Here is a 27,423-nt window from a genome sequence, read left to right as displayed (position 1 = left end):
ACCTGTAATACCAGTTTGTATTGAAGTGAACCTTTTTTTTTTTTCATTTCTTGTACAGTGTGTAGGAGAGGGATGTTAAAGCAAGCGCTGCCAGTGTAATAAACCGCTCTGTTCACTCAAGGCGACAGATTTTAATGCTTGTCATATTTCTTCAGTGGGTGTTTCAAGCTTCACTTACACTCAACACTACCCTGCAGCAGGAGAATACAGAGCATAGAAATAACGAACAAAACCGAACATACAGCAGAGTGCGCACCAGCTTTGTAGCAGAGCCATGCTGATGCATCCGCTTCATTCCAGATTGATTGGTTTTTTTCTTTTCTCTCTACTGCTACATTTTTCACCCCCCTGTACTGCTCCCATATTTCAAACATCCAATGTATTCCATTAATGGTATAACCCAGCAGAACAGCTCAGCAGAACCAAAGGCCAGTGGATGGGATCCCACAGCCAAGCCGATCGCCTCTTTACACCCACCCAGGAACAAGACAGCGGATGTCAGCGAGCTACCGCCCCCTGGAGGCCATCCCTGGAAGTGTCTGTGCAAGAGGATCGCCAAACACCTTCCCAGTAGGGGGTGATGTAGCGAATTGAGGAGGAACGCAGCAGTGGGAGCACAAGGCCCCCCCCAGGAACCTGTGCTTCCGTGCAGCCGTGCCTTTACCAGGTGAGCCACTCTGGGAGAATAATCCAAAAGTGTTCCACTGTGCGATTAATGGGACGTCTGAAAGAAGGTCACGCTGCAGGCGGCTGGTCTGTTTGCTAAAGCAGCTGGAATCCCTTGGTTTCTCTTCCTCTACAATGAAAGGTACTCTCCCCTGGAGAGTATACCCTCAGCTGCTAATGTTATTTTGAATACCGCATTTCCACCGAGGAATGTAATCCAATACAGAGAACACTGCAGTACTGTAAGAGAGACACGGTGGGTTTTTTAATTGGCTCATTTGAGGAAAGTTGGTGGGCAAAAAAAAAAAAAAAAAAAAAAAAAAAGGTGTTTAATTACATCCGTTTACTGCCATTTTCATACAAACTTGTGCTGGAATCTGCTCCAAAACGGCTGGGAAAAACGATTTTCCATCGTTACCAGACTGCTTCTCTTTTTCTTTTTCAGCTTCCAGACAAACGGTTTTCTTTCTTTCGTCGGACGACACAAACCGTGTTCTCCACCAGCACCGATAAAACAGTGACATCACCTAAAAACATGCCACGCTCCTTAGAACAGTGTGGAAGATGCATTTATAAGACCAGATAACAGTGCTTAAAAAGGGAAAAGACATCAAAAGATGTCGGTTTCTGTCTCTCTGTGTGAACAGACAATACCACAAGACAGTGGGATAGATAGGGATTTACTCCACAAGTGTGGTAGACTAAACAAATCAAGCGAGTGGACCACAAATCAGGGCAATATGCCACTCTCGGTTTGCAGGCTGACATTTTTTGGCTAACGCAATACAAATTACAAGGCGAGTAATTCCTATTGGTTTGGTGTCAACATGAATTCAATGCTCCACTCCATGTCTATTCAAACAGAGAGGAAGCTTCAGCCGCAGCGGGCCCAGTTTGAGATGCTCAGAGCTGCTGGTTTTCAGCTGGTCCTGCTGGTTTGGGAGGCTCTGTGCTGGTTGAGGAGCTGGTTAAACCAGTCCGATAAAAAAAATCCCTTTACGGCAACATTCTAAAGTGGGCTCTCTGTTGTCTTCGCTCCTGTATCTGCTAACCCTGCGTGGGAGTTTATCAACTGTTCCAATTCCTGCTCACCAGCAGTTAACGAAAACATCAAACCCAACCCTGAGTTCTTCATGAACAATGGACAAGGTTACCATGAACAGACACAGGGTCACTAACACGAAGAGTTAAACACATCACAGAATGTCACTGCACTTCACAAGAACCCGAAATCATCTGAAAATAATTTAAGCAGGTGACCATATATCACAATCGCATCCTAGCCTTGTACCGAATGCATTATGCCATTATAGAATGTATTTGCATTGATTTGTACTGTTTGTATTTAATGCACTATGCCCTGTATTTCATTTTAATGTATTATGCATCGTTCCTCACTATCTTGTAAAGTGCTTTGTGATGGTGGTCTACTATGAAAGGCGCTGTATAAAACAAAGACTGAATTATTGATTGATTGACTGATATGTAATTATGTTAGTGTGGGAAAAACAATCCGATTGCCTCGAAGCCTACACTATTCCCATTTTTTGTAACAAAACACATCATTGCATTGGATAGAAATGCTAAAACATGTTCATTTTGGTTTACACTGCTGGTAATCAGCTGCCAGCCCCCGTGCACACTGAAGCACCGCTGTCCCTGAACCTCTACTGAGATCCCTGACTGGAGACTGAATGAACCTGGTCCATCAATCCGGAACCCATGGAAAGATCAGCCCGGGGAATCGAGTTCCGGGTGGCAGCTGGTGTCTTCATATCCGGAGAACACAGCCCTGGCCAAAAAGCTTTGCATCGCCCTCTAGAATGAACTCATTTTGCTTCATAAAGTCGAATGAAATCTGCTGAATAATGTTACGCTAAGCTATTGAATTACACGCCTCTTTGTAGTTTGCCATAACAAAAAAAAAAAAACTTGAAGACATTATGACTTCTGCGACATCATTTTGTAGTTGCTCTGATTACATAACTAAAAGATCTAAAATGATGTTCACATATATTATATCTGGTAACATTATCCATTTCACAAACCAGACGCAGCTGTGTGAGAAATTGCTTCCCACATCTCAGGCTCAGTTCCTATTGCCAAAATGAGATTCAATGAGTTTCTTTCACTGCTCGTCATGTCAGAAGAAAGGAGTGTGAGATGGCAGCGTCTGCAAGCTGCCACTTTCCTTCTGCTCTGCCAGGTCTTAACTCATCCTCTCCATTGGGCAGTGCTCAAGCGGTCTGGAGCTTTTCCTGTTAAGTCTTTCATGACTAAAAACCACTGGAATCCACACAGTAAGCAGGCTAAGGGGGGAGAGAGGTGTCTCTCGTTGTTTCCTCCGCTGTGGGCTTGGTAAATGTGCATTTAAAGCTTGTTAAGGGAGTAAGATGCCAGCTTCTTTAAATGCACTGTTCAGGTTGGTAACTAGAATGGTCACCTTGGAATCATCTCTGAAGCAAATCTTAAAACCCAACCCAAGACACATCTACAATGTAGCTTAACTCTCACTCCTTACAGCACAGTTTATGCATCTGTGTGGGTGTTGAATCTTTTCTCAGGCAATATTCTGTGTCAAACACAGGACGTTTTCAATGATTTTAAACTGCTGAAAAAAGACAGAAAATGGCAGAATCAGGACAGAGCTAAAGCTTCTTGCGTCTTTGCTAGTATCAAAAGCACCCTGGTACAAACCGTTTGTTTAAAAGACTCATCGCTTGCATGGACTGGCTCAAATGTCCAGTGTTTATCCAATTGCCACACTGGAAAATTTTCGTGAGATACCGAGGGGTGTAATGTAGAGAAATATACAAAAATAACTCCGAGCAGTGCTTTCACAGACCATCATTAACACTGATCTTGGGCTTAACAGAAAGTAGTTCAGGTAAACGTACCTAGTTCAGGTAGTTCACCTTAGGAAAACCGCCTTAAATTAGACTGCAATTACTCACACAGATGTGGTGCAGACGCAGCTAGTTACTATTTAACTGAATGCAATTATCATTAATGGTAACACTTTTATAAATACTACAGGAAACTCTCACCTCATATAGCCTCGTTGCCATAGTGATGCGAGTGTTCACATTCTGAAATGTATCAAATTAAACAACCTCAGCCATTTTCATAAATCAAAGACGGGGAAATATTGAAGCTACTGCACGCAAAACCCAGAAAAAATAAAATGAAATGAGTGGAAAAGACTTTTTCAGCAAATTTCCAACCACAAGGCTTGTGAAACCAAACTCTGGAGCAGCTGGTCCATAGAGCCTTGCCTAGATAAGAGCTATGCTGTAACCACAGAGTGTGTTTCATTGCCTACCACACACACACACACACACACACACACACACACACACACACACACACACACACACACACACACACACACACACACACACACACACACACACACACACACACACACACACACACACACACACACACACACACACACACACACACACACACACACGCACACACACACACACACACACACACACACACAGACACGAGCACGCACGCACACACACACACACACACACACACACGAGCACGCACGCACGCACGCACGCACACACACACACACACAGGCATTCCTGACAGCCAAGCCGTGCAGAAACATCATGCTTTTTATTAGTGAAAAAAAATAATTACAACTCCGAAAAAGACTTTATAACCTTCACGAAGTCTGGAATTCTGTTTTGTGTTATAACTGGATACTGTACCTGACAGACATGACTTCAAAAACGCTCAATGAGAATTCCAAGGTAAAAACGTAGAAGCAGACGCGCGCGTTGGCATAGCGTGTTCTTCAGTGTACCGTACAGCAAAGGTGGCACTGGCCAAAACGTTTGTCTGCTTTAGTTTCTTCTAAGTTTGAACTTATTTCCACAAACAAAATGAATTTAAAATCCACTAAGTTTGATCACTCTGATAGAGAGACAAGAACACACAGACACCGCCCCCTATCGGCCAGATTCATCAATCTGTCTAAGTGCAGTTTGCACAATTATTTTGGTGGAAGGAGACATAAGACATGCTACTATTACAGACTTAAAAGCTGTCCCAGGCAGGGATACTGCCATCCTCAATCTTGAAGCCACTTATCTTAAACGACACCCTGGTCTCTTAATTCAATCACATTTTGTTCTTCGTGGGACTAGCAAGACATGTCATAAGATTAATGACTGGGAGATGAATCTGAACTATAGGATGGGATTAATATGGAAAAGAAAAGAGAAAGCCACTGAAGAATGAAGCACACAGGTACTGGACTCTGTGTCTGGAGAATGTGTTTTCCATGAGAAGCAGGATTCCGTCTGTCCGACGGCCAGTTTGGCTTACCTTGATGGAAACACTCGGCAGTGTCGCTGGACTGTTTCAGGGTTTTTCTGTTTTTTTAACCCAAATACATTTTGCAGCAGTAGTGCAAATAAAACACACGGCTTTGAAAGAACAAAACCATTATGTCATAAAAAATGTCAAAATGTGTCTTTTTTTATTAGATGGACTGGTATGTTTATATGAGCTTTCTTTCTCAATTATATACAGCACTCCCTCTGTATTTCACTATCTAACTTACACACACAAGACAATATTTTTCTGCTTAAATGTACAATACAACGTAATCTAACTGACATTAACTGGTCTTATATATAGGCTATACAGACCCTATAGGAGGAGAAGATGATTGTTATATAATTAACCTTAATATATATATATATATATATATATATATATATATATATATATATATATATATATATTTTTTTTTTTTTTTTTTTTCTTAACCTTCAAAATTGTGGCATTCGTTCTTGGGACTGGAGAGAGGTCCTGCTTCAACATCTCAAAATGCACGTGCTGAAAAGGTGCAATTCAGGTTACTGTTCCCTGACAAGAGAGCCAAGTTCAGGGGAAGCAAGTCTTCATTAGACTGGAGGTCTGCACCCAACAGCCAGTTCTAGCATGTGAAGTTACAGCCCTTCACTTTGAACAATGCATCACTGCAATGCAAGATTCTCATCCACACAGAACAGCAGCACAAGTGTAAACCAGATGCACGTTATTCATGTCATGGTGTGTGATCCTGATCAGCTGTCCTGTGTGAAGTGCAGTGGGATTGCACAGTTGGCTAATGTGTTAAAGCAGGGTTTTCCACGCCTGGTCCTGGGGGACCCCCGTGTCTGCTGGTTTTAATTCCAGCCGAGCTCTCTGTTACTTAATTGAACTATTCATTAGCTTAATTAGACATTTTTAATTGTTTTCAGCTTTTAAACAGTTGGAGATTTCAAGTTAACTATACAGTAACTCGAAAAAGAACTGAGAACAATTAAAAAAAGGTCTAATTAAGCAGCTTACTAGTTCAATTAAGGGTTTGATGAAGTAACTGAGAACTGAGTTAGAATGAAAACCAGCAGACACAGAGATCCCTCTGTTAAAGGAGTGCTAATCATTTACCTGCTATTAGCTTGTTTAATATTACTGCAGGGGTGGCAATGAGACTCCCACTGCACAGCAGTTTGATCCACTCCCAATTCAAAGTGCAAAAAGCGATTTCAAACCCTCGGCTCACACTTCCAGAAGAGCGATCTAGAAGAAGCAACTACAAATCAATCAAACTAAATACAACGGCTGCTTACCTCGGGCTGTATCGCTTTAAATACCGGGGCGTCCATTAGCGTGATCTGGCTCTGAAAAATAAGGACGTTCAAATGTTAAATGCATTGGTGCTCCCACGAAACGCAGCACGCCACTCAGGACTTCAGCACGACCCATCACAACTCTCTCTCTGCACAGCAGCTGTTACCTTCGTGTATACTGTGGACTCAGATTCAATTTTATTTTGCGCTGCTTTGTATCTTGTTGCTGCTGCAGAGCTCGTGTGCAAAACTTACTGCTAACTCCTCCGGAGTGACCTTCAGCACGTCAAACACAACCGCGTCGTAGCTCCTCTCACAGCCCACACTGCGGCCATCCACAGAGTCCGAGCTGCTGCTGCTGCCCTGGGACAGGGGAGGGGACAGCACATCCATAAGCACCCGCAGCACAAGAGCCTTCGCACAACTACACAATCAATAAAAACAGCCTTACAAAAGAGGCTCATTTCTTGTAGTGTAGATCGCATGCAAAAAAATAAATACATACAAGATAGAGACACATAGATAGATATAGACAGATAGATAGATAGATAGATAGATAGATAGATAGATAGATAGACAGAGACAGATCGATAGACAGATAGATAGATAGATAAATAAAGACAGATCAATATAGACAGATAGATAAAGACAGATCGATAAACACAGATTGACAGAGACAGATAGAGAGACAGATAAATAGAGACAGAGACACAGACAGACAGACAGACAGACAGACAGACAGACTGATAGGCTAGAGGTATAAATGAAAATGAATGGATAAATAGACCCAATACCATGATGCCACAAGGTTTAAATTGAAATGAATGGTAGATTGTTACATCATTAACTTTGACATCACAAACACATCAATAGAAATGAGTACAGTTGCCATGGCATTAAAACATGCAAGCACCTCCATTGTTTGTTTAGGCATTCCTCCTATCTGGCTTTCAAACTTAATTTATTTCTGCAGTAATTTCTGTATTTATTTATTTAAACACACGCTACTATACATTTTCAAATGTTTGTTTTGAATTGCTGACCTATGTCCATAGCCTCAGTCACTAGCCGTTTACAGCCAGGACTGCAGGTTCTGTACCAGCAGTACTTGGGGAAACCATGCCCTCTGCTGGCTGAATGCTGTTACTGCTCACTCCCTTCACACCTGCATCACCAGGTGTACTATTGTTAGGGCCTGTGCAAAATCGCTTCCACAAAATGCACAGGAAAACCAGATGTCAGAGCACAGCTTCCTCGTTTGCATGTTAACAGCTGAGCCTGTGGACCACCTAGGGGCTAATAATAACAAACATTACAGCACTGGCCAGGAAAATTACTTCCATAGCAACACCTATTTTAAGATAAGCATTTTTCGATAGGCAGTATAGAATTTATCAAAGGACAAAGCTTTAAGATTTCAAACTCTTCCAGTCACCTGACAAAACAACCCGCATACAACATCTCCGCTCTGTGCTGGAGGATGTATGACAGGTTATGAAACACGCTCCCCAGAGAGCAGTTTCATGCTGGAAAAAGCTGATGCATTCCCGTCTTTTATGACCCCCTCGTCGAATGGGATTTATATAAAAGCTCCTCTGTTTGCCCTGTCTGGTTTATGTGTTTCTCTACAAGCAGGACAGCGTGGAGAGAACCAGCAGGGGAGCTGGCACCTAGACCTACAGATCTACGGCAGTGCCAAATCGAGGGCTTGCGTTACAACCGCCCCCCTTCAAGTAGAGCTAGCGGTGTTGAAAATACATCTTCCTACCTTCCATTATCGTAGCCCTGTTTAATGGAGCGCTAACCGAGGTTTTACCCTTTATGCATTAGCACAAGCAACCAGAGCGCCCCCCTATAAAAGAGGTGCCGATCAAGCTTTGAAAGCAGATTTTTAAAACCAGAGCCAGCGTTGCAATGCTTACTGTAGAGCAACACTGCCGTGGTGGGTGTGGAGGAGTGAAGAGCCGACTGGCGGGACTTCAGGGTTGTGTTTTTTAGTTCTAGATAAACAAAGTCGAAACCAGTATTTCAGGAGGTTATTTATTAACTATACAAGACCCTTCTTTGAAAGCATCAGACCTACAGGTGCTTCCTGCAAAAACACCAGCACAGGAAACAAAAGGGCAAATCCCTGTCTCTAAACTGAAATGTTTCCCTTGCAGGACTATCAGTTCAGTGTGCACAGAGACCTTACCATCGTGAGGGTGCAGTACACAAACACCAAGAAACCATATTTCAATCAAACTGTCAACAATTCTAAAGACACAGTTAAACAGCATTTATGATGCATTGTGTTCTATTAATTAAAACATGACTTATAAGAATCCGTACAGCTGACCCTGTCTCGTATGGTCTTCTCGTTTGGCACTCTGGGTGTACGGACGCCTTTGCTCACCCATTGTGCTCACGAGAAGGTTCTCCTGTACCAACGGAGCCAGGGTCAGTGGTCATGCAGTATCAGTGATGTTGAAGTCCTACCTCTGGAGTGGCGGAGGTGACCGTCACACTGGACTTCAGACCATTCCTCTTGTACATGCTATCCGCTAGGCTGTGAGCAGGGGGCAGTTTACCCTCAGCCTGTGCACCAACGGGATTCCCGATCCATCTCTGCAACACACAGGGAGCAAGAGAAAAAGAAAGCAGTTAATGGGGAAGGGACCAAATGCATGACAGCTTCATATGAGAATGCCATTTCTTTCCCCATATAAAGCAATGGAAAAATCACAAAAGAATATATTTATTTCCTTCTTATAAAACCAATATAGTAATTGTGACTTTGTAATCCTTTACGGAACAAGGGACACGTGGTCCACGAATAAAAATGATGCCAACTTTCTTATTTACTAAAAAGGGGCGCAGAACAGGGTTTGAATTTTACTGCCAGGCTGGATCTGGTCATTCAAACAGTCAGTGCCCTCCTTGCTCTCCAGTGTATTGTGAGAAGAAGCTGCTTGAACAGCAAGCGCTCGATCCCTGGCGTAGCCGAGAGTGACCGGACGGTTTCCTGCTTCGTTAGGCGCGTGCCATTTCATTGCTGTGTTTCGCTGTGTGCTCGATGCTGCTGGACAGCTCGCTGGAAATGTTTTAGTGAACGTGTTTACTCCCTTGTGCCAGTGCTCGAGTTGGAAATGTATTCAGTGGCACAGACCGTGCACTTTCAAAGCTAAAAATAGTTCCGAAATCTGGAGACAAACTTAATTGGTTTACTTACATCAGTTCCACAGAAACATCGCCGGCACAGCGCTGGTAATGAATGCACGGATTCCTTTTCATGCTTGATAAAGTCCAGTTTTAAATGTAAACCTAGCTAACATGGTGTCATGCTTTCCAATAACACCGACACTGACCAAGCAACTCATCGCAGTCAAAACAAACAGGCACCCCTTCACAGCTATGCTAGACTGCCCTCTGGAGTAATCTGGCTAAACAAGACCGAACGAAGCGCCTGAAACACATTGAAAACAATGAATGGAAAGGTGTTAGGAAGCAGGTCCCGGTATTTATGAGCCCAACTACCAGCTCTGCATAATATTTTGGGCAGTGCAGCGTTTGCAGGTCTCGTTCAGATCTGTTGCATTGAATTGCTTTAGTGAAGTCTGTATTCTGTGTCGCAGGCAGTGAAAGGGGTGCTCTTCCCCTCCTTGCCCTGTGCATTGGGTAAATCAGATCCACCAGCCAAGAGAAATTCCATCTGATAATCTGCTGTGTGACATCAATCTGATATCAATCAAATCTGATAATCTGCTGTGTGATATCAATCTGATATCAATCAAATCTGATAATCTGCTGTGTGACATCAATCTGATATCAATCAAACCTGATAATCTGCTGTGTGATATCAATCTGATATCAATCAAATCTGATAATCTGCTGTGTGACATCAATCTGATATCAATCAAATCTGATAATCTGCTGTGTGATATCAATGGAGCAGCCGTCCTGCCATCTCATGGCTACTGTCTGACAGCCGTGCTGCCTGGCTCTTCCACTGCAGGTGAATGGCCTCCTCTATAATTCAATGAGAGTGCGTCCGGCTCTGGAATGAAGGCAGCGAGGAGGGGGGGGGCCTTGTATTTTAAATACTACACTGTGGAGGAGGATGAAATTAACAAAGGCACAGAGTTTACCATTCACAGGCTACGCCCTCCATAGCACTGGAGAAAAATGTGCATTATTACTGTACCATATCTTAGTATAGTATTTACACCATATCAATAAATGCAGAATAATGTGGCTGTAAACTGAAATAAATTGAATAGAATTCCTGCTAATGCTACTACTAGTACTACTACTAATAATAATAATAATAATAATAATAACAATAATAATTACAACTTTAATTCCTGCATAAGGGTTAATCTAGAGTTTAACTAAATATAAAATATAATTTGCTCCATTTCTCAATGTGTAATGCCACACTTGGCCAGAAGATGGTAGCATTCTGCACCCAGTGCCTCACCTTACACCAGAGAGGCCTGTCAACCTACACAGTCCGCCCTATGCAGTAACCCAATCTCGTCTCAACATTTGTGTGTAAAACAACAAGGATGCACGTTCCTCCTTCCTCCCCAGCTTGTGGTTATCCACCGGGAGCAACGGAGAAACACTGCCGAGAAATCAGCGGATCAAGAAGAACGCAAGCTGAACCAGACCCCTGCAAGCCTCCCTGGGTGTCTCTGAGAGCGTGTGACGACGTCATTCCAGCCTGTGCCCATTAGCTGCTATGAGAAGAGCATGCTCACTCAGGGAATGGAGGTCCGTTCAGGGTTAACCAGCGACCCGCTTTACTTTGTGTAATTGGGGTACACAATGAACCCTGAGTTCATTCATTATTCGAATGCACGGTGTGCTAACAGCAGGCCTGTGTGCGACAAAGGCTGGCTTTTTAATTAAACAAGGAAAGCAATTGAAATGTGCGGAGTGGTGGCTGAGCATTCTGTCAACCCAGTGAAAAGCTTCTTCGAAGAAAAGGGCACCGCGGCGAGAGGAACGAATCAGCTCTGCTGTCGGGGGGTGGGGGGGACCGCTAACGAAACGGCAGCCTTGATTGCACACAGCAGGGGTGACGGGCTGGGTGACGGAGGGGAAAAAGGATAAAAAATGAAAGAATAAAGAAAGAAAAGGAGATAAAAGGAGACTGCACACACAAAGTCATAATCACTCACTCCCACAGTGTCACACACAGAGCGAGACGCACACAAACCCACACAATATTACCCACACATACACAGAGAGTGACACACACACACAATCCCAGACACAACCAAGCAATGTTACACACACACACACAGTTGCACAGAGTGGCACACTCGTTGGCACCAGGAAGCTGGTTGGTATTCCCCCAATAGGTTTCCAGATAGCCCAGGGCCAACTATTCGGAGAAGCTGAAAAAAAGAAAGAATCCATGCCGATATGGATACCTCGCATCAGCCCACGTTATCAGGAGACTAAACCGTGTACAGAACACAATGCCTCAGAACCGGAGTGATTCCTTTGTGTTCCATTTTGATCATTAAAGTAATTCACACACACGCACACGCTTTTTCTTCTTAAACTTCACATGATAAAACATTCACATTATTTATTTTTCATCTCTAGTTCAGCGCAGTGAACACAAAGATTTTTTTGTCAGCCAATTATCGACTCAGGATAGATCTCTTTGAAGTCTTGGTGCAGCTCAAATTGATTTCAAATTTGACACCTGAGCTCGGGGAAATAAAACTCCATTTTGGAGGATATAAATAAAGGCTAATCCACCCAGATGGACTGCCCCTTGCCCTGGTTTATGATCACATGATCACATTAACAGAAACAGCAGAGGGTTTGCATTAAAAATAGATATTACATTATAAATGCAGTTTGTCTCCATAGCGCAGTGGAGATACGAACTCTCCCAGCGGTTCTGTGGCAGAGAATAAATGAAATACTGTTTCAAAGGTGCTTTACTAGCAACCAGGACACTGGAGTCACCCACAAGGAGAAGAAAAAAAACAACTGTTAATCTGAACAGCGCTCAGCAGTGTTAGCGTGGCTATGTAAACCGTGCTCTGCATGGCTACTTTGATCAAGGGGTTTCTTTATAAAGGTAAATGTTATTGCAATTAACCTTCTAGATTACTCTTTGGTCTTCATGGTTTCCACGCAGTGAGGAAGTCGAGTCATTTTGCTGCGTGTCGTTATTTTAAAAGATAACAGTTTAATGATCATAGCAACGGCAGATTTTTGAACCCAAGTCCTTAACACCACTGTTGTTCTCCCCAGACGGGCGAGTCACAGTATGGACCCGTTAATATCATCTACACACAATAACGCACAGTGAACAGAGACTGGCGAAAAATCTACAAATGTTAGGTCGGTGGTATTATGATCCGCCACTGTTAAGATCATTAAAATAGACCCCAAGGTGAATGTCTCTCTTAAATAAAAAGTCAGCCCATTTAATACAAATCACAGACAACGGTCCCTAAATATTTAAGGGCAATGCAGACCGACGGTGGCATTACAATGCAATACTTCAAAAGACGGGGCAACTGCAATGGCACGAGCCCGCTGTTGATGCCACTGATGCCACAGTGGAGGCAGTGGCATCGCACAGCCATGAGCTAATAAACGCTTGCGTTGGTTGCCATGATACTATCCTCAGAGCCAAAAGGACTATCTGGATCGCTGCAATTTCCAAATCCATTGTGTTGCCATTGCTGGTAATGCTGTGAGCGGCTAACGGCGCAGCACTGCAAGAGAATCTTCAAGGCAACACATTACGGGGTTAAATTACTTCCTGATAGCACTTGACCCCCCCCCCCACCACACCCCGACGTTTCAATCACTCCCACAAAACTCACTCTAACTTTCACAGCCAGCTTTCAAGTAAGACATCAAACGGCTTTTTAAAGGAGCTGATAGAAGACTTCACAGTATTTTGCCTCCTGCTCAGAGCTCGGCGGTATGTGAGAAAATATCCATTTCATGCACCGCTGCTGTGACCTTCACTCGCTCCGAGGGAGACAGGACCCCTTTATCAAGCGGACGGGAGCCTAGAGAAGGCTGTCTCAGCCACACGCCCTGAAACCCTGACTCTAGAGCCGGAGATCTCCACTGCACTGCCTGTACAGTTACTAGGAAACGCAGCGAGGAAACTTAAACACACTGGCTTGCCAACTCTCTGGATCTCAGAGCAGTTAAATCTCCACTGCATCTGGAGATCTAAAGATCGACATGCACAGGTCAGCAAGATTCAATCTGCCACCAGCGATGGTACAGCACCAGGCCAGTCCGAAACTGCTCTTTTCCCTTTTTTCCCCCTTTGATTTGATGGATCTTTTTAGAGCATTTTACAGCACTAAGGAACCCTCCTGGATTAAAAGTAACCCCTACAGAAGCACAGACCGGGGGTACTTGCAATCCAGAGGAATTCCACAGAGCTCTAAAAAAAGCTCTAACAAATATGCAGCTAATTTAGGTACAGGTTGATCAAATCAGCCCTCTAGTCTTCTGATTTTAATACATGCAAATACCTCCCCCCCCCCCCATGATTTAATTAGTTCAGTGGTACACAGCACTATATCTACAAATGAAGATAACTCACCGTTTAAATAATTAGCTACATTATATAGATTACATGAATCACATACTACATAACATTACAAGGTCTTATGGCCACATTAATGAATGAATGACTGCACTGCTGGAATGTGTTTTGCAAGCAGAAGCCTCTTGGTAGTAATTGGTCTCTGGAGACGCTCCACACCGCTCAGCCTACTGGAAGAAATCCCTGCAGTGCTGTTGCAGACTGGGCCACACTTCTGATCAGGTCCAGCCCGGTCCACTTAACAAAACCCATTTCAGCATGTAGGGATGGGAGACGATTATATTTTTTTTCCCTCAGTTATCTACAGATACTAAAAGGAAATTATTACGTTCCTTGACAAACGTTTCGACGGGATGCCTTTCTCAAGGTCTTGAACTCCAAACGCTTGTCATTAAATGTGATTTCTTTCAAATCTAGAACTTTTGAATAGCTATAGATAATTCTCAACTATCCTCTAAAAGTGCTGATATTATCTGATGTATTATTATTATTATTATTATTATTATTATTATTATTATTATCATCTTCTGTCTTAACTCCCATTAATTGTGACTTGCTTAGTAATGTTTCCTCTCTCTTTTTTGTTGGCTTTCTATAATATCAGGGTTCGAGGAGCGAATGACAGTAGTTTTTCAACGACCAGTTTAATTACAGGGCACTAAACTCCCTCAATCTCTGATTTCTATGCATTTCAGTTTCCTGTCTTCAATACAAAATCAACCCCAATGCAAAGTAAACACACTCGTATTTCTGCTTCTCCCATTTAGACACAGTACAAATCATCACAGTCGGTGCTCGTGATATTCTGTAGGTGTCTGAGGGGCATGCAAGTATGTGCTGCACATGGCAGGTGCTTGTGATATTCTGTCTAACCCCCATACATGCTGAAAGTACTGGTGTGAGGTTGGGGATCAAGCCAAACAATAGCAGTATCTCATTGGCTAATCCAGCACAATGCAGAAAGAGCACACAAAGTTTGCAAAGCTTAGCCATGCCAACCACTCAGGTATCCACAAACACAACACTACTCTTAGCTACTGCAGAGCTGCTAAGATATCTCTGATATCTGAATAAGTTTCTGTGCCTGTTCTGAAGACAGAAACTGCGTTTTCCCTTTTCAACGAAGGAGCTGATAATTTAGGAAGAGCTGCAGGGCTAAAACAAAAGGATAACCTTTTCAAACAAGGCAAGTAGAATCTAAAATAACATGCAGGGAATAAAACAAATGCCCAATTGTATTAACCTTCTGCTAGCATTGATTTCAGCAACCAGCTCTGCGGCTTTCAATAGAAACAGACAGACTGTTTAGTGCAGAATACACTGAGGTTGCACAGCCAATCAGAAATGCAATAAGACAGAAAAGGATGTAGCGTCTGAAAATGCACAGCTGCAAGTGTGATTGCTTGAGGTCCTGCGCTCTCTGATAGCAGGTGTGAACTGAAATGTTTTACCCATTGCTTCGCATGTTTGTTTCCACTGTAGCTACTAGCTGCACAAAAAAAGAATCTGTGTTTGGTGCACTTGGTAAATTAGAAAGTACTGTGAGGTAAAACTCAATATTCTGCACCGAAACATTCTGAATGAAAACCAAAACGATCCAGCAACCAGCACTGGTGCATAGTAATTTTACAAAGGATCTGAAAAAAACCAAAGAGGATTAAAATGATCAAATCATTCTGTTCTTGTAATGGAAGGTTTAGGAACAGGCAGGGTCTAAAATCACACACATAAACACAGTGTCTTCAGATGAAAATCATGTGTCGTGCCGTAAACACTGTCATCTAATCTTAACACTGGAGTCCACACACATACAGCACAGTGCTGCACAAAACAAAGGCTTCAGACTCACAAGAAAACACACCAGCGTAACACTGTAACCCAACAGCGAAAAGAGTCAAAGATCTGTCAGGAGATTAGCTGAATTAGATCTGGAGGCGCTTTGCCTCTCTCGGCACACTGAACTTGCAAGAAAAGGACCCTCCCAGCGTACACTGCACACCAGCACAGCCAGCACAAGGAACTGAAACCACGGCACGCTAAAGAAGGCGTTCCCTTCGGTTTACTGTGTCTCGCTGAAGCAACTGCACCAACGCCACCTTCTTTACTGAATTGAAACAGCTTAAAAAGAAGTCAAAAGTTGCACTGTGCTGCCAATAAAAAGTGGTATAAGCTGTAAGAAGATGTGTTCCTTGGTCTTGCATAGCAAACACACAAAAATACAGTTTTAATTAAAGTATAGATTACATTACACTTTAAATTCAGCATGCTTCAGTTGTTAATGCACATCATTTTAACTTCTGTGTAGTCACTAAAGTAACCACATCAGTGATGACACGGTAACATGTTCCTGGATTAATGGCAGGGCTATAGCAAATCAGGGTCTGTGAAATCCGTTGATAATATAAACCTGGGTTTGCAGAAAAGAAGATGTGGCTTCTTTGTTTCTTAACATTACCGGCCCGTCCTGTAACCTTGAATGCTGTAGCCTGAAGCGATAGCTCCTTGCTGACTTGGATACAAACTACCTTAAAAAGTGTAGCTTTGGAAAGTTATACAAATGCAAAAAAACATGTACATAGCTTGGGTTATTTATCTAACACTCTGTCAAACGCTTGCTAATTCTTTTTTTAACAGTGTGTGCCGTCTTAGTGCTGAAGCCTCATTTGTTTACTGGTTTGCTTTTTTTAATTTTTTTTTCTTAGGAAATGCTGCTGCAGAGGGTGCAGATGGAACCACAGGAGGAAGCAGAAGAAAGTCCTCCATTCAGAGTCAATGTGGAGCTGCGGTATTGGCTGGGGGAGCACAGCCAGGCAAGGCTCAAGCAGCTTGGGGCCCTCTGTGTGGACGAGGTCACCATCAAAGACCAATACTACGACAATGAGTCATTCACACTGGCGGCCAAGCAGGTGTGGCTCAGCCAACGAAACAGGCGCTGGCACCTGATCCTGGGCCAGAGGGCACACTTCAACCGAGCCCAGGGACAAGCACAGCGGGAATCGCAAGCAAGCCCGCCGGAAAGTGCAGGCAATCTAAAAACCAACAGGTCAGACGGAAAGGCTGACCTGGAGATTAAAGGAGACATCTCGTCGAAAACCCAAGAGGGAGAGCAACAGACGAAGGTTTCTTCTTCTGATCGTCTGACCTGCAATTCAGTGACTTCTTCTGCTCCTTGTCTGGACGCAGACCTCAGATACTGTGAGCTGACTGCACACACAGAGATCATTGTGCACTTGGCCCAGTGCCTGCAGATTGCTTTGACGGCGGAGGAACGAAGAAACATGACAATGGAAGCCTTTCTGAAGCTGGCAGGCATCCACCACTATGGCAGCTGGAACGTTACCAAGAAGATAAGTTACAAGCTGGGGGACACCTGCGCTGTGATTATAGAGAGAGACGAGTCCTTCCCTCCCAAACAAGCAGCTGTACTGACGATGGAGGCCGACGTGCTGAACATCGTCAGCGAGCTGGAAAAGATGGAGAGGATTGCGAAGGAACTGGAGCTTGAACCAGCTTCTGCAGCCTAGTGATGCATTTCCACATTACCAAAAAGAACGGTCCTGCATCTTGTAAGATGCTGAACAACGACAATTCCCTTAACTCTCAAAAAAAAAAAAATTCTCTTTTAAATTCTAGTGAAAAACACTATCTGGCCACTAGACTGTAAAACTCCCTTTGGAATAAAAGGTAAAAACTAACACCTTAAAAAGAGGTGGGGGGGGGGGGGGGGGGGGGGGGGGGGGGGGGGGGGGGGGGGGGGGGGGGGGGGGGTCAGGATTCCAGTCAGAATATTGATACAAATTTTGCTCATCCGTAAAATGTAAAGATGTATTTCTGTGAAGGCTGTTCTTTTTTTTAATCATGCTTAATATGCTTTTTGTCTTTAAAATTTAAAATCTGAAATAAACACTGTGTTTCAAACAGGGAGCTCAGCAATAATTACACATTCAAACTGCGATGGTGATATTTTTTAAGAAGACACAGTCTCTCCAAACAGGCTCAGGCAGGTGGTGTATCTCCACTGTACAACTGAGTTACTGCTAAACGCCTTGCTGGCAATGTCTACTGCACCCACCGGAACAAGCAGAGCTCGGAAAGAAATCAGCTGCAGCCTATTAATAAAACACGGGACACAGGCTGGTTCTCGCAGGCTTCAGAACTCGTTTCTGGTTAAAAGAAAACATATCTGCTGCATGCCAAGTTACACTTTTGCCCTACAAAAAATGTAGTGGATTCAAAAGATCTGAATCCACTACAGACACACACAATGGGGTCTAGCCACTGGCTGAGTTCTTGCCTTCAGCTGTGCTTTGCAAACTGATGCAAGTCTGAAGCTGTCCTGAAATAGTACTGGAACCCCCACAGCAGTATACAAGTCGAGGGCCAGCTTCTTCCAATGCAACAGATTGCAGGCTGTGCATCTACTTTATATTATGCTTGATAAGTAGTTAAGCGCATAACATGCGTCTGGAATTCCTCGGGGGCCACTTACTGGAAGCTCTCTGAGCAAAGTGCTCCCCTAGATGAACTGCTATAAAACGTCTTGCTTTCATTTTGCATCTTCACGCTCCATTGATTTAATGTCTGCTGAAGTAATTTCTATAGAAGGCATCTGGTATAACCGTCATTTAATGTACAGATGGGCTGGCTTAATGCAAATCATTTTTCAATGCTATTTCACAATTCAATCTGAAGGCAACTGAATAATCTAGCAGGGCATTCTGCATGGGAATATTCTATGTTCCTGCAGGAAGCTGAAGGCATGGCGGCTGGCTAACAGCAAATTGATATACAGTAGCAAACCGTATTGCAATGCAGTCCCATTGTATACGAGTTTGCTGTGCAGTGCTGTAGTTCTCAGTAACTAGACAGCCCTCATGCACCTAGCTTCCTGCAGGCTTGCTATGCTGCTCTGTCTTGACAGAGCTGGAAGGGACCTGCTTGTCCCTCAGGTTCTGGAGATTTCAAAGTGAACCACACAGCACTCTGCATCTTTAATTGTGTGCTGCATAAACCTCCACAGAATATCTAAACAGCAGATTCATCACCTTCCACTGCAGGATCCAATAAAGCGAAGGAACACTCTCTGTTAATGAGAGAGAGAGACACAGAGAGAGAGATAGAGACAGAGAGGAGAGAGAGAGAGAGAGAGAGAGAGAGAGAGAGAGAGAGAGAGAGAGAGAGAGAGAGAGAGAGAGAGAGAGAGACAGACAGAGAGAGAGAGAGACAGAGAGAGAGAGAGAGAGAGAGAGAGAGAGAGAGAGAGAGAGAGAGAGAGAGAGAGAGAGAGAGAGAGAGAGAGAGAGAGAGAGAGAGAGAGAGAGAGAGAGAGAGAGAGAGAGAGAGAGAGAGAGAGAGAGAGAGAGAGAGAGAGAGAGAGAGAGAGAGAGAGAGAGAGAGAGAGAGAGAGAGAGAGAGAGAGAGAGACAGAGAGAGAGAGAGACAGTTTGTTCCTGAAGGAAGCACACACACGCACCGAAGTTCTGTGGTCACAGGTCTAATTCCTCACAGTTCCCCTTTTCACCATCAAAGATGGTTTTTGCCTGTGTTTTGTACTTCAGTTTGCTCTGTGCAAAGAGCTGCAGCTGCTTTCTGGTCCAGTACTGATCTCTGCATGTGTCACAGCTCAGACTATCTGAAACATACCAGTTTGGATTTGCTGATGCATGAAAAAGAAAAAGAAGTGTCTATGAATAAACTAGTTTTACACTGTACTGTAAGCCTTTGGGAGGGAGGGGTAGCTGAAAACACAAGTCCCCTGTGTAAGAATAATCTTCACAGGACAAATAAAAACGATTTAAAGCCAGAAGCAATTGTATAGCACATTTTCTCCATACAAGGATTGTTACAATGTATGTAACAGGACACTCATTCATTACTGCAGCAGAAGATATATACTGTAATAGATCAACCAGCTCATCAAGTTATGAAAGCAAAACAAAAAAGGATGGGAAGGAGGCCAAGTTTTGCACATTTTCGGGTCCTGACTTCATATTCAACCCCAGACAGAACTAAATGCAATCCCACGGTACAGACACGACACATTTGACTCAGTGTGTGGGGAGAGGATGATGAAGACTCCCAGCTGTCTGCTCATAGCGCACTCATCTGCCTTTGTGTTGAACTAATGTGCCGCGCCGCTGAAACTAACTATCGGCCTGCTTCGAGACGCACAGCAGGATAAACACAACGCGCTGGACACCTCGCGGTTTAACAAGCGTTCACGAGACACCTACGGTACAGGGCGGCTGCTTCTGCCACAGTGACAAAGCATCCTGCACAGAGATTTCAATCAGAGCATATCAATAGGACTGATCGGTCTCACGTGATAGTTCAGCAATACTCCATGCAAGATCTAAAATTCCAGGACAAAAATACCTTGCACCGCAGACAAGTACAGGTAGAGGTACAGGTAGAGGTACAGGTAGAGGTACAGATAACACCCGTCTTCCTAGCGTTCAGCTGCAGCAAGTGAATTAGGACACTACTTCCACGTGCTTTATCTTAATTACAGTATCTGTGCTGGCAGATTCATACCCCAGAGATCCTGAAGCTCAATTATCGTTCAAGACAGGGAAGGCTAATAATTACTATTGCCCTGCTTGGTGGGTTACTTACAGCACCTCTAGTCTCACTGCAGCCTGCAAGTCATGACTGCTTTTAAAAAACACGTGCAGAATTAGGGAGCGTGTACACTTTAGCAATACAGCATCAATACCTTAAAACATAAAACCATTCGAAGCCAGCAATGTTCGTTCAGTTCCTGGCTGATAACTCATGAAATAAAAAAGGTTCTTAGTCGTTAACTGATCCCAGAACTTTGGCTCTTCAAGGATCCCAGTGACTCAGCAGCTATAACATGGGCTTTTTAACTCCCCGCTCACCCTGTACAAAAGCGTCTCCTACCCGGTATGTCTCAATTCAGTTTCCAATAGAAACACCACACATACCTGTATGGGGTATTTCCTTTCCGTGTTGGGAGATGGGGGTGGTTTGGTTGCTCACAGCAACAGCAAATCAACAAAGAAAACAACATTGTAGAGCTATCTTTTGACAGCTGTAATAAAAGCGAACGCAGTAAAAACGAAAAGTTTCAAGGTTACTCTTTGAAAATGTTATTAGTCAGGACATCAAACGAAACTACAGAAGTGTTTAACGCACTTTACAAAGTGCTTGGGGTTGTCATTACATTAGTGAAGCCAGCCAGTGAAACAGAAAGAGACTCTACTGTCTGCACTGTACTGCTGATTTACGTTTAACTGAAAGTAAATGAAGTCGAAGGTTTAAACAGATCCGACTCACAGTCTCAGTGGTTTGCAGGTTTAATAAAGATATCTTTCCTTGACATGCTGTTTGTTTTCTGTTCTGCTGGAATCATGAATCCTGCCCTGGTTATTTCACAATGTGCTTATCAGATTGAGCCTGTGCGCAGTGTCTGTTAATGGTTGAACAGGGGTGGCTGGATTAAAACAATGCTGTTAAGTGGTGACTCTTTAGATAACCAGGTAACTGCAGTTTGCAGACTTGTCACAATGTAAGAAAAATAGCCTAAGGAAGGAAAAAAAACGAAGAAGGACCTATTGCTGTTATTGCCGGCGTGCAGGTCCACTCAAACGCATGCCCAGTCTACGCCTCACGATGTGCCCACATGTTTCAACTGCTTTACTAGTATGGAAGAAAATATTGACTTTACTGTAATGCATTTGAAAAAACGCCCGCAGAACAATGATGTCATTTGAATATTTCCACTTTTTAAAGTGCATAATCAGTGCTATCTACAGGGGCTTATTTTAAGAGACATATGTTAGCTTTGCATACTGCAACTCTACTGTTCCTGCTGCTGAAGTAGCTAGTGCACAGAGTCTGCTTGCAACCTCTGAGAACGTCATGCTGTTCAGCTGAACCGTGCTCCTGTTTTCACACATCGATGTTTTACAGAGATGACCCCTATACAGCAAAGTCACAAAAACTCTGTCAAGTGCTTCATATTTTTTGAATTAAGTGTCGCTTCACGTCGAGCCCTCCCGAGCTTGCAGCAGCCCACGCATCCTTTCCCCTTGCTTACAGCAGACCGCGGGTAGCAGGAGCTCAACTTTTTTTTTTTTTTTAACACAGAGCGCTTACCCCAAGGCTTCATCTTTACTCTCACCCTCGGTCTTTTCAAGCTAATTCGGGTTGACGCGAATGTCAGAGAATGTCGCACAATACTTTGCAGTAAGCCAAAAAAAGAGTTGCTTTTGAACTATCAACAGACAGGGAATGAAAAGAATGCAATGCACCCAACGCATCACTTAAACCCACGCCTGTACTTAAAGCGTTAAATCAGCACAGCTTCCCAGCGCTGTAGCAGAAGAACCCTGCTTCAATCTATTGAAAGACATCTTGCTGGCTGTTTCAACCTGCCAAGGATTCAGAACCCTGCAGCCACGGTGGGCTGCAGTCTTTCTAGACGGTGCAGAAATTAGATTGGAAGCTTGTTTACTTCACTTTGCTTTCCATACAGAGGCTGCCAACTGCACCCCAAACAGGCTAAGGCATTCTGGAGAGGTGCTGGGACCAGGAGGGCATGCCAGCTTTCTGAGCTCTACTGCATGCACCTGCACTGTGTTTACAAACTGTGTGTCCACGACTCGGGCAGCTTTATTCATCTAGAAAGAACCTTCCAATCTGCTTAGATCTGCTGTTCAAAGGTCACATTTATCAAGGTCTTTGGACCATGAGGCAAACTAGTATAATTGGAATAAACTTCAGGAAAAAAATGGAACTTTAGTGTTTTGATACCTTTAAAATGAGTTTAAACCAAAAAATTGACATCTGTGGCATGTTTTTGTTTTGGTCAATGGTCCTAAATTGTGTGTGTGTGTGTGTGTGTGTGTGTGTGTAAATTTGATTAAACTTGTTTGTGTTTTTTGTATTACAGTCTCCATTGAAATAAGAGATTCTAATCTCTATGGGACTTTCCTAAATTCATTTGTAATATGAACTCAGCACAATAACAGCTGAGAACAAAAAAAAACATTAAGATCACGAAAGATCTTAATCTGTATTGACAGTGTAGGCAGGCGGTCTGCCCGGCATGGGAATTCTGGGATGCATTAAGATAGTGACAGGACTTTAATACAGGACTCGCTGGAAACTAGACTTTAACCCCACAGCTTGGAAACTTACCAATACCGACAGTCAGGGGGATGACCAACAGTGCTGGAGCGCTTGCAGAGGCATGTGCAACGCTGCAAAGAGAATCCAAACTAACAGCAGTGCTGGAGCGCTTGCAGAGGCATGTGCAACGCTGCAAAGAGAATCCAAACTAACAGCAGGGCTGGAGCGCTTGCAGAGGCATGTGCAACGCTGCAAAGAGAATCCAAACTAACAGCAGGGCTGGAGCGCTTGCAGAGGCATGTGCAACACTGCAAAGAGAATCCAAACTAACAGCAGTGCTGGAGCGCTTGCAGAGGCATGTGCAACGCTGCAAAGAGAATCCAAACTAACAGCAGTGCTGGAGCGCTTGCAGAGGCATGTGCAACGCTGCAAAGAGAATCCAAACTAACAGCAGGGCTGGAGCGCTTGCAGAGGCATGTGCAACGCTGCAAAGAGAATCCAAACTAACAGCAGGGCTGGAGCGCTTGCAGAGGCATGTGCAACGCTGCAAAGAGAATCCAAACTAACAGCAGTGCTGGACCAGTCAAAAAAACACTGTGCCATTGTTACTAAATCAACCCACAGTGTTCACACCGCAGTGTGCATAATCAACCCACAGTGTTCACACCGCAGTGTGCATAATCAACCCACAGTGTTCACACCGCAGTGTGCATAATCAACCCACAGTGTTCACACTGCAGTGTGCATAATCAACCCACAGTGTTCACACTGCAGTGTGCATAATCAACCCACAGTGTTCACACTGCAGTGTGCATAATCAACCCACAGTGTTCACACTGCAGTGTGCATAATCAACCCACAGTGTTCACACCGCAGTGTGCATAATCAACCCACAGTGTTCACACTGCAGTGTGCATAATCAACCCACAGTGTTCACACTGCAGTGTGCATAATCAACCCACAGTGTTCACACTGCAGTGTGCATAATCAACCCACAGTGTTCACACTGCAGTGTGCATAATCAACCCACAGTGTTCACACTGCAGTGTGCATAATCAACTCACAGTGTTCACACTGCAGTGTGCATAATCAACCCACAGTGTTCTCACTGCAGTGTGCATAATCAATCCACAGTGTTCACATTGCAGTGTGCATAATCAACCCACAGTGTTCACACTGCAGTGTGCATAATCAACCCACAGTGTTCACACACTACAGTGTGCATAATAAATGCATTGAATTATGTATGTGTGTGTGTGCGTGTAGATACATAGCTGTTTTTATGGAATGCCAAGTCTGTGAGTAACACTGCTTACCTATATCATGGTTCTTTTCACTTTGCTGTGCTTTTTACTATGGAGAACTTTTATGAGCGATAGAAAGGTAAATACACACTCCTAACATGGGAAGTGCGAGGTGATCAACACTGACTATCGGTCTTCATGCAGACCGTGTGGAGCTTGGAACAGGATCTCAATAAAGCAGCGATGCAGCTCGTTCTCGTGTAGCCTATAATACAAGCTGATCTCAACACCCGATAGATTTGGTTAAATACTGCAAGAACGTCGTTCTTCTGCCGAATGAACTGTCCAGTCAAACGCATTACACGCCGTTTTGATTTCTGTACTATTAATGTACATGGATAACGGTTACACCCTTCATATTCCCTTTAAACGACAATCTCTATTTGCACAGAATGGGGCAATAGGCAAGATTTCCAGTAATCGGAAGGTTGGTTTTTTTCCAAGGTGATGTGGACATCACATCCCGGCTAAATAATGCGCATAAGCTGTTCTATAAATATACTGCTTTCCAAACTGCTGTGCGTAAACGTGTCATGGCTACCATGCCAATGTTTCAACGCAAGGAATTCTACAAACGCTGTTCATCCGAGTGGTGCTGGTCACGACACTGCTGTGTTACACAGCACACAGCGACACGTTAATACATGTATGCATTTACAGTCATTTTAATACACAAACACACACGTACTGTAGCATGTCCATTCCATTGATATATACATACATATACTGTATCGTGTGATGTGTGATACCCTAGCCTGTGGGTCCCGCAATTACAATTTGATACCCCCCCCCCCCCCCCCAGCACCAATATTCACAACATTACGCCTCAAACAAAACCGCAATAATAATTTGCTTCATCTCAAAACACATATGCAAATAAAATATGCAACAGAGCGCGTGAAAAGCACACCATGATTTCCACATTGCAATTACATAAACAGCAACACGCCGTGCCACAAACACGCGAGGGAGGACCACGCTGTGTTATTATTACATAGCAAAAAACGTTTAAACATTAAACTCCTATCTCGCTCTGCAATATCACCTGTGCAAGCTAGACAGCTTAGACGCCCCTCCGTGTGGCTAGCAGCCTGATTTTCTACTGGCACATCAATACTGTATGACTCCCTCAAAATGTCAAAGCTGTCTTTCTCAGTAAACACAGAAAGGACTCACCTCTTGTCACCGACTCACTGAAAGCACGCCGGTCGCGCAAATCCCTCGCAATCTTCTTTTTCAACACGGCGATTCGCAGATAAATATAATTCCCCGCACATGCACACAAATGCGAATTATTTCCCAGCGATTTCACGACAGCTTTATTCCAAAAAAAAACCCCACAGTCGAGCGTCCGCAGAAGCGGCCAGAGCATTCCCTCACGTCTCCAGCGTGTCGTTTCCTTGTAAGAGTAGTTTACAAGTGCAAACAAGCGACATGGCAATGTCGGAAGCACAACCCCTGTCTCTCAACATACACAGACACAAGAAACAACCCGTCCAGAGAGCAGCTGCGGTGTGACAGCAGGAAGTGTCAGGCAGGCAGGTAACATGCTTCGTGATTGATGCAAGATTGCACGAATTCGCAGCCCGGCTCAGCCCCTAGGGTAACGCACGGCCAATCGCGGCAGCGCAAAAGCGGGACCAGGGACACATTTCAATAATTGCTCAGGCGCAAGTTCTTTAAAACGCAACTCGAGGAGGTCGCCTGTGCCAGCGTCGGTGCTTTTTAAAACGACGTGTTATTGAATGCGTGAAATGCACAAGCGGTCTGCCCAACAGTTGGGCCCGAATGTGCGATTACGTTGGAAACAGCCTTAAAAAAATAATTCTGAACGGGATTCATGTTTTGATGCAGTCAGCGCGTAATTGTCCATAGTTTGAGCTATGCTGTAAATGTGATCAGTTGCATGGTGCGGTGGTAAGGTCTTATCTGAGGTTGGACTATGTTACTGATGCCGGGAAGCATTTGAGATAACAGACTTCGTTGTGAGGCTGTGAGGGCTTTGACTTGGTACTGCTTTGTGAAAAATGATACCGTTCAGCAATCGGAAATAACAGAATGTCTCAGATGGGTTATATAATATTAGAAACAGCGTTGCAAAAGATGAGCATTTTGGAAACACGTGATTCCTGTCTGATTAAAAAAAAAAAAAAAAAAAAAAAAAAAAAATGAAAGTGAGCCAAATACTGACTCTCTTCCAACAAACGACCATTTCCTTTGGTTCAGTTAAACTGGTGCTGAATAATAGATATGGTCAGAAATGATTAATGTGATTCTAGAAATTATAGAAAACCAAAGCTGACTCATCATGGGCGAGGTATTAACCTCATGTCTGAATCGGCATTCCTTTTAGCCATACACCAGTTCATATCTCTGTCTAGATTGTATATTTGTCTGTCACGCTAATCTGCCCTGCAGGTGTTGAGTTGATATTTTGACTAGTGATTTTGAAAGATAAGGTTAATGGTGTTTCCTGGATACAAAAGCATTGCTAAATACAAATGAGTACAAGTTATTATTATTATTATTATTATTATTATTATTAATAATAATAATAATAATAATAATACTGTGCTAGCGGTTTTTCCTTGTTCGATAGCGCGATTCAGGGAGACATATCGCATGCGCCGTATTTTTGTGATTGAATGGATCAACCACTTAGTGCCGTTGCAATGTGTATTATTTATAGTTTTCGTGTTGCACGCTTCGGCTGTTCTTTTGGCTAGAATACATTGCACATTACATAGCATGTACACTATATATACACATTAAACAGTTGTCGTTTACAGAATACCATAGCTTGAAGCGCCATACGAAAGTACTGCGCAGTATGCAGCACTGGGGTCGGTCCTCATCTAGAATAGTATTAAACCATGGCACGGATTTGGTTGAGTGTCTGTGTGGGGTCGCAGTGGGATGAAGGTCACTGGCCTCTCCTGAAGGAAGGGAGGAAGTCCCCATTCTGTTTGCATACTCGGGTGATTGTTACATCTCTGTCTAGAGCGAAGTACAAAGGTGAGCCAGACCCCGCTGTGTATCAGCTGGAAACTGATCTGACCTCTTCAGCTGCGCTTTCTCCTAGTTTTCTGCGTGTGGAATTTGCTGTCTGCTTTTCGACAGATCTTAT

General features: G+C 43.6%; 2 protein-coding genes across 12 annotated transcripts in view; one reads left to right on the top strand and one right to left on the bottom strand.

The window, feature by feature from the left end:
- The window catches only part of ralgps1 (Ral GEF with PH domain and SH3 binding motif 1), a 115,844-nt gene extending 90,025 nt beyond the window's left edge, over window positions 1–25,819 (bottom strand). For 7 of the 11 annotated variants that reach the window (XR_005948238.1, XR_005948237.1, XM_041238475.1 and 4 more), the window contains exons 1-4: window positions 25,473–25,819; window positions 8,787–8,915; window positions 6,564–6,671; window positions 6,309–6,359 (exon numbers count right to left, since the gene is read on the bottom strand). Coding sequence is in view for 9 of the 11 variants with exons in the window: in XM_041238475.1 (XP_041094409.1) it covers window positions 6,309–6,359; window positions 6,564–6,671; window positions 8,787–8,843 (216 nt within the window). In the remaining 2 variants the exon portion in view is untranslated. Of the gene's footprint in view, window positions 1–6,308; window positions 6,360–6,563; window positions 6,672–8,230; window positions 8,309–8,786; window positions 8,916–25,341; window positions 25,428–25,472 lie in introns of those variants that run through there. The other 4 variants (XM_041238476.1, XM_041238481.1, XM_041238477.1 and 1 more) reach the window with 4 other exon arrangements.
- si:dkey-191c17.2 (uncharacterized protein LOC100005628 homolog) lies at window positions 16,255–17,585 on the top strand. The gene has a single exon (XM_041238493.1). The coding sequence runs from the start codon at window positions 16,602–16,604 to the stop codon at window positions 17,418–17,420; it is 819 nt and encodes a 272-aa protein (XP_041094427.1). The 5' UTR covers window positions 16,255–16,601; the 3' UTR covers window positions 17,421–17,585.
- Window positions 25,820–27,423: the final 1,604 nt, after the last annotated feature.

Source organism: Polyodon spathula, chromosome 49, assembly GCF_017654505.1.
Source record: "Polyodon spathula isolate WHYD16114869_AA chromosome 49, ASM1765450v1, whole genome shotgun sequence".
NCBI lineage: Eukaryota > Metazoa > Chordata > Actinopteri > Acipenseriformes > Polyodontidae > Polyodon > Polyodon spathula.
The sequence above is the reverse complement of the archived record's forward strand: the minus strand, read 5'-3'. Positions and strand labels throughout refer to the sequence as shown.

What these genes read in the sequence shown, in the direction of transcription:
- si:dkey-191c17.2 (XM_041238493.1), top strand. Translation starts at nt 16,602, where the DNA reads ATGCTGCTGCAGAGGGTGCAGATGGAACCACAGGAGGAAGCAGAAGAA.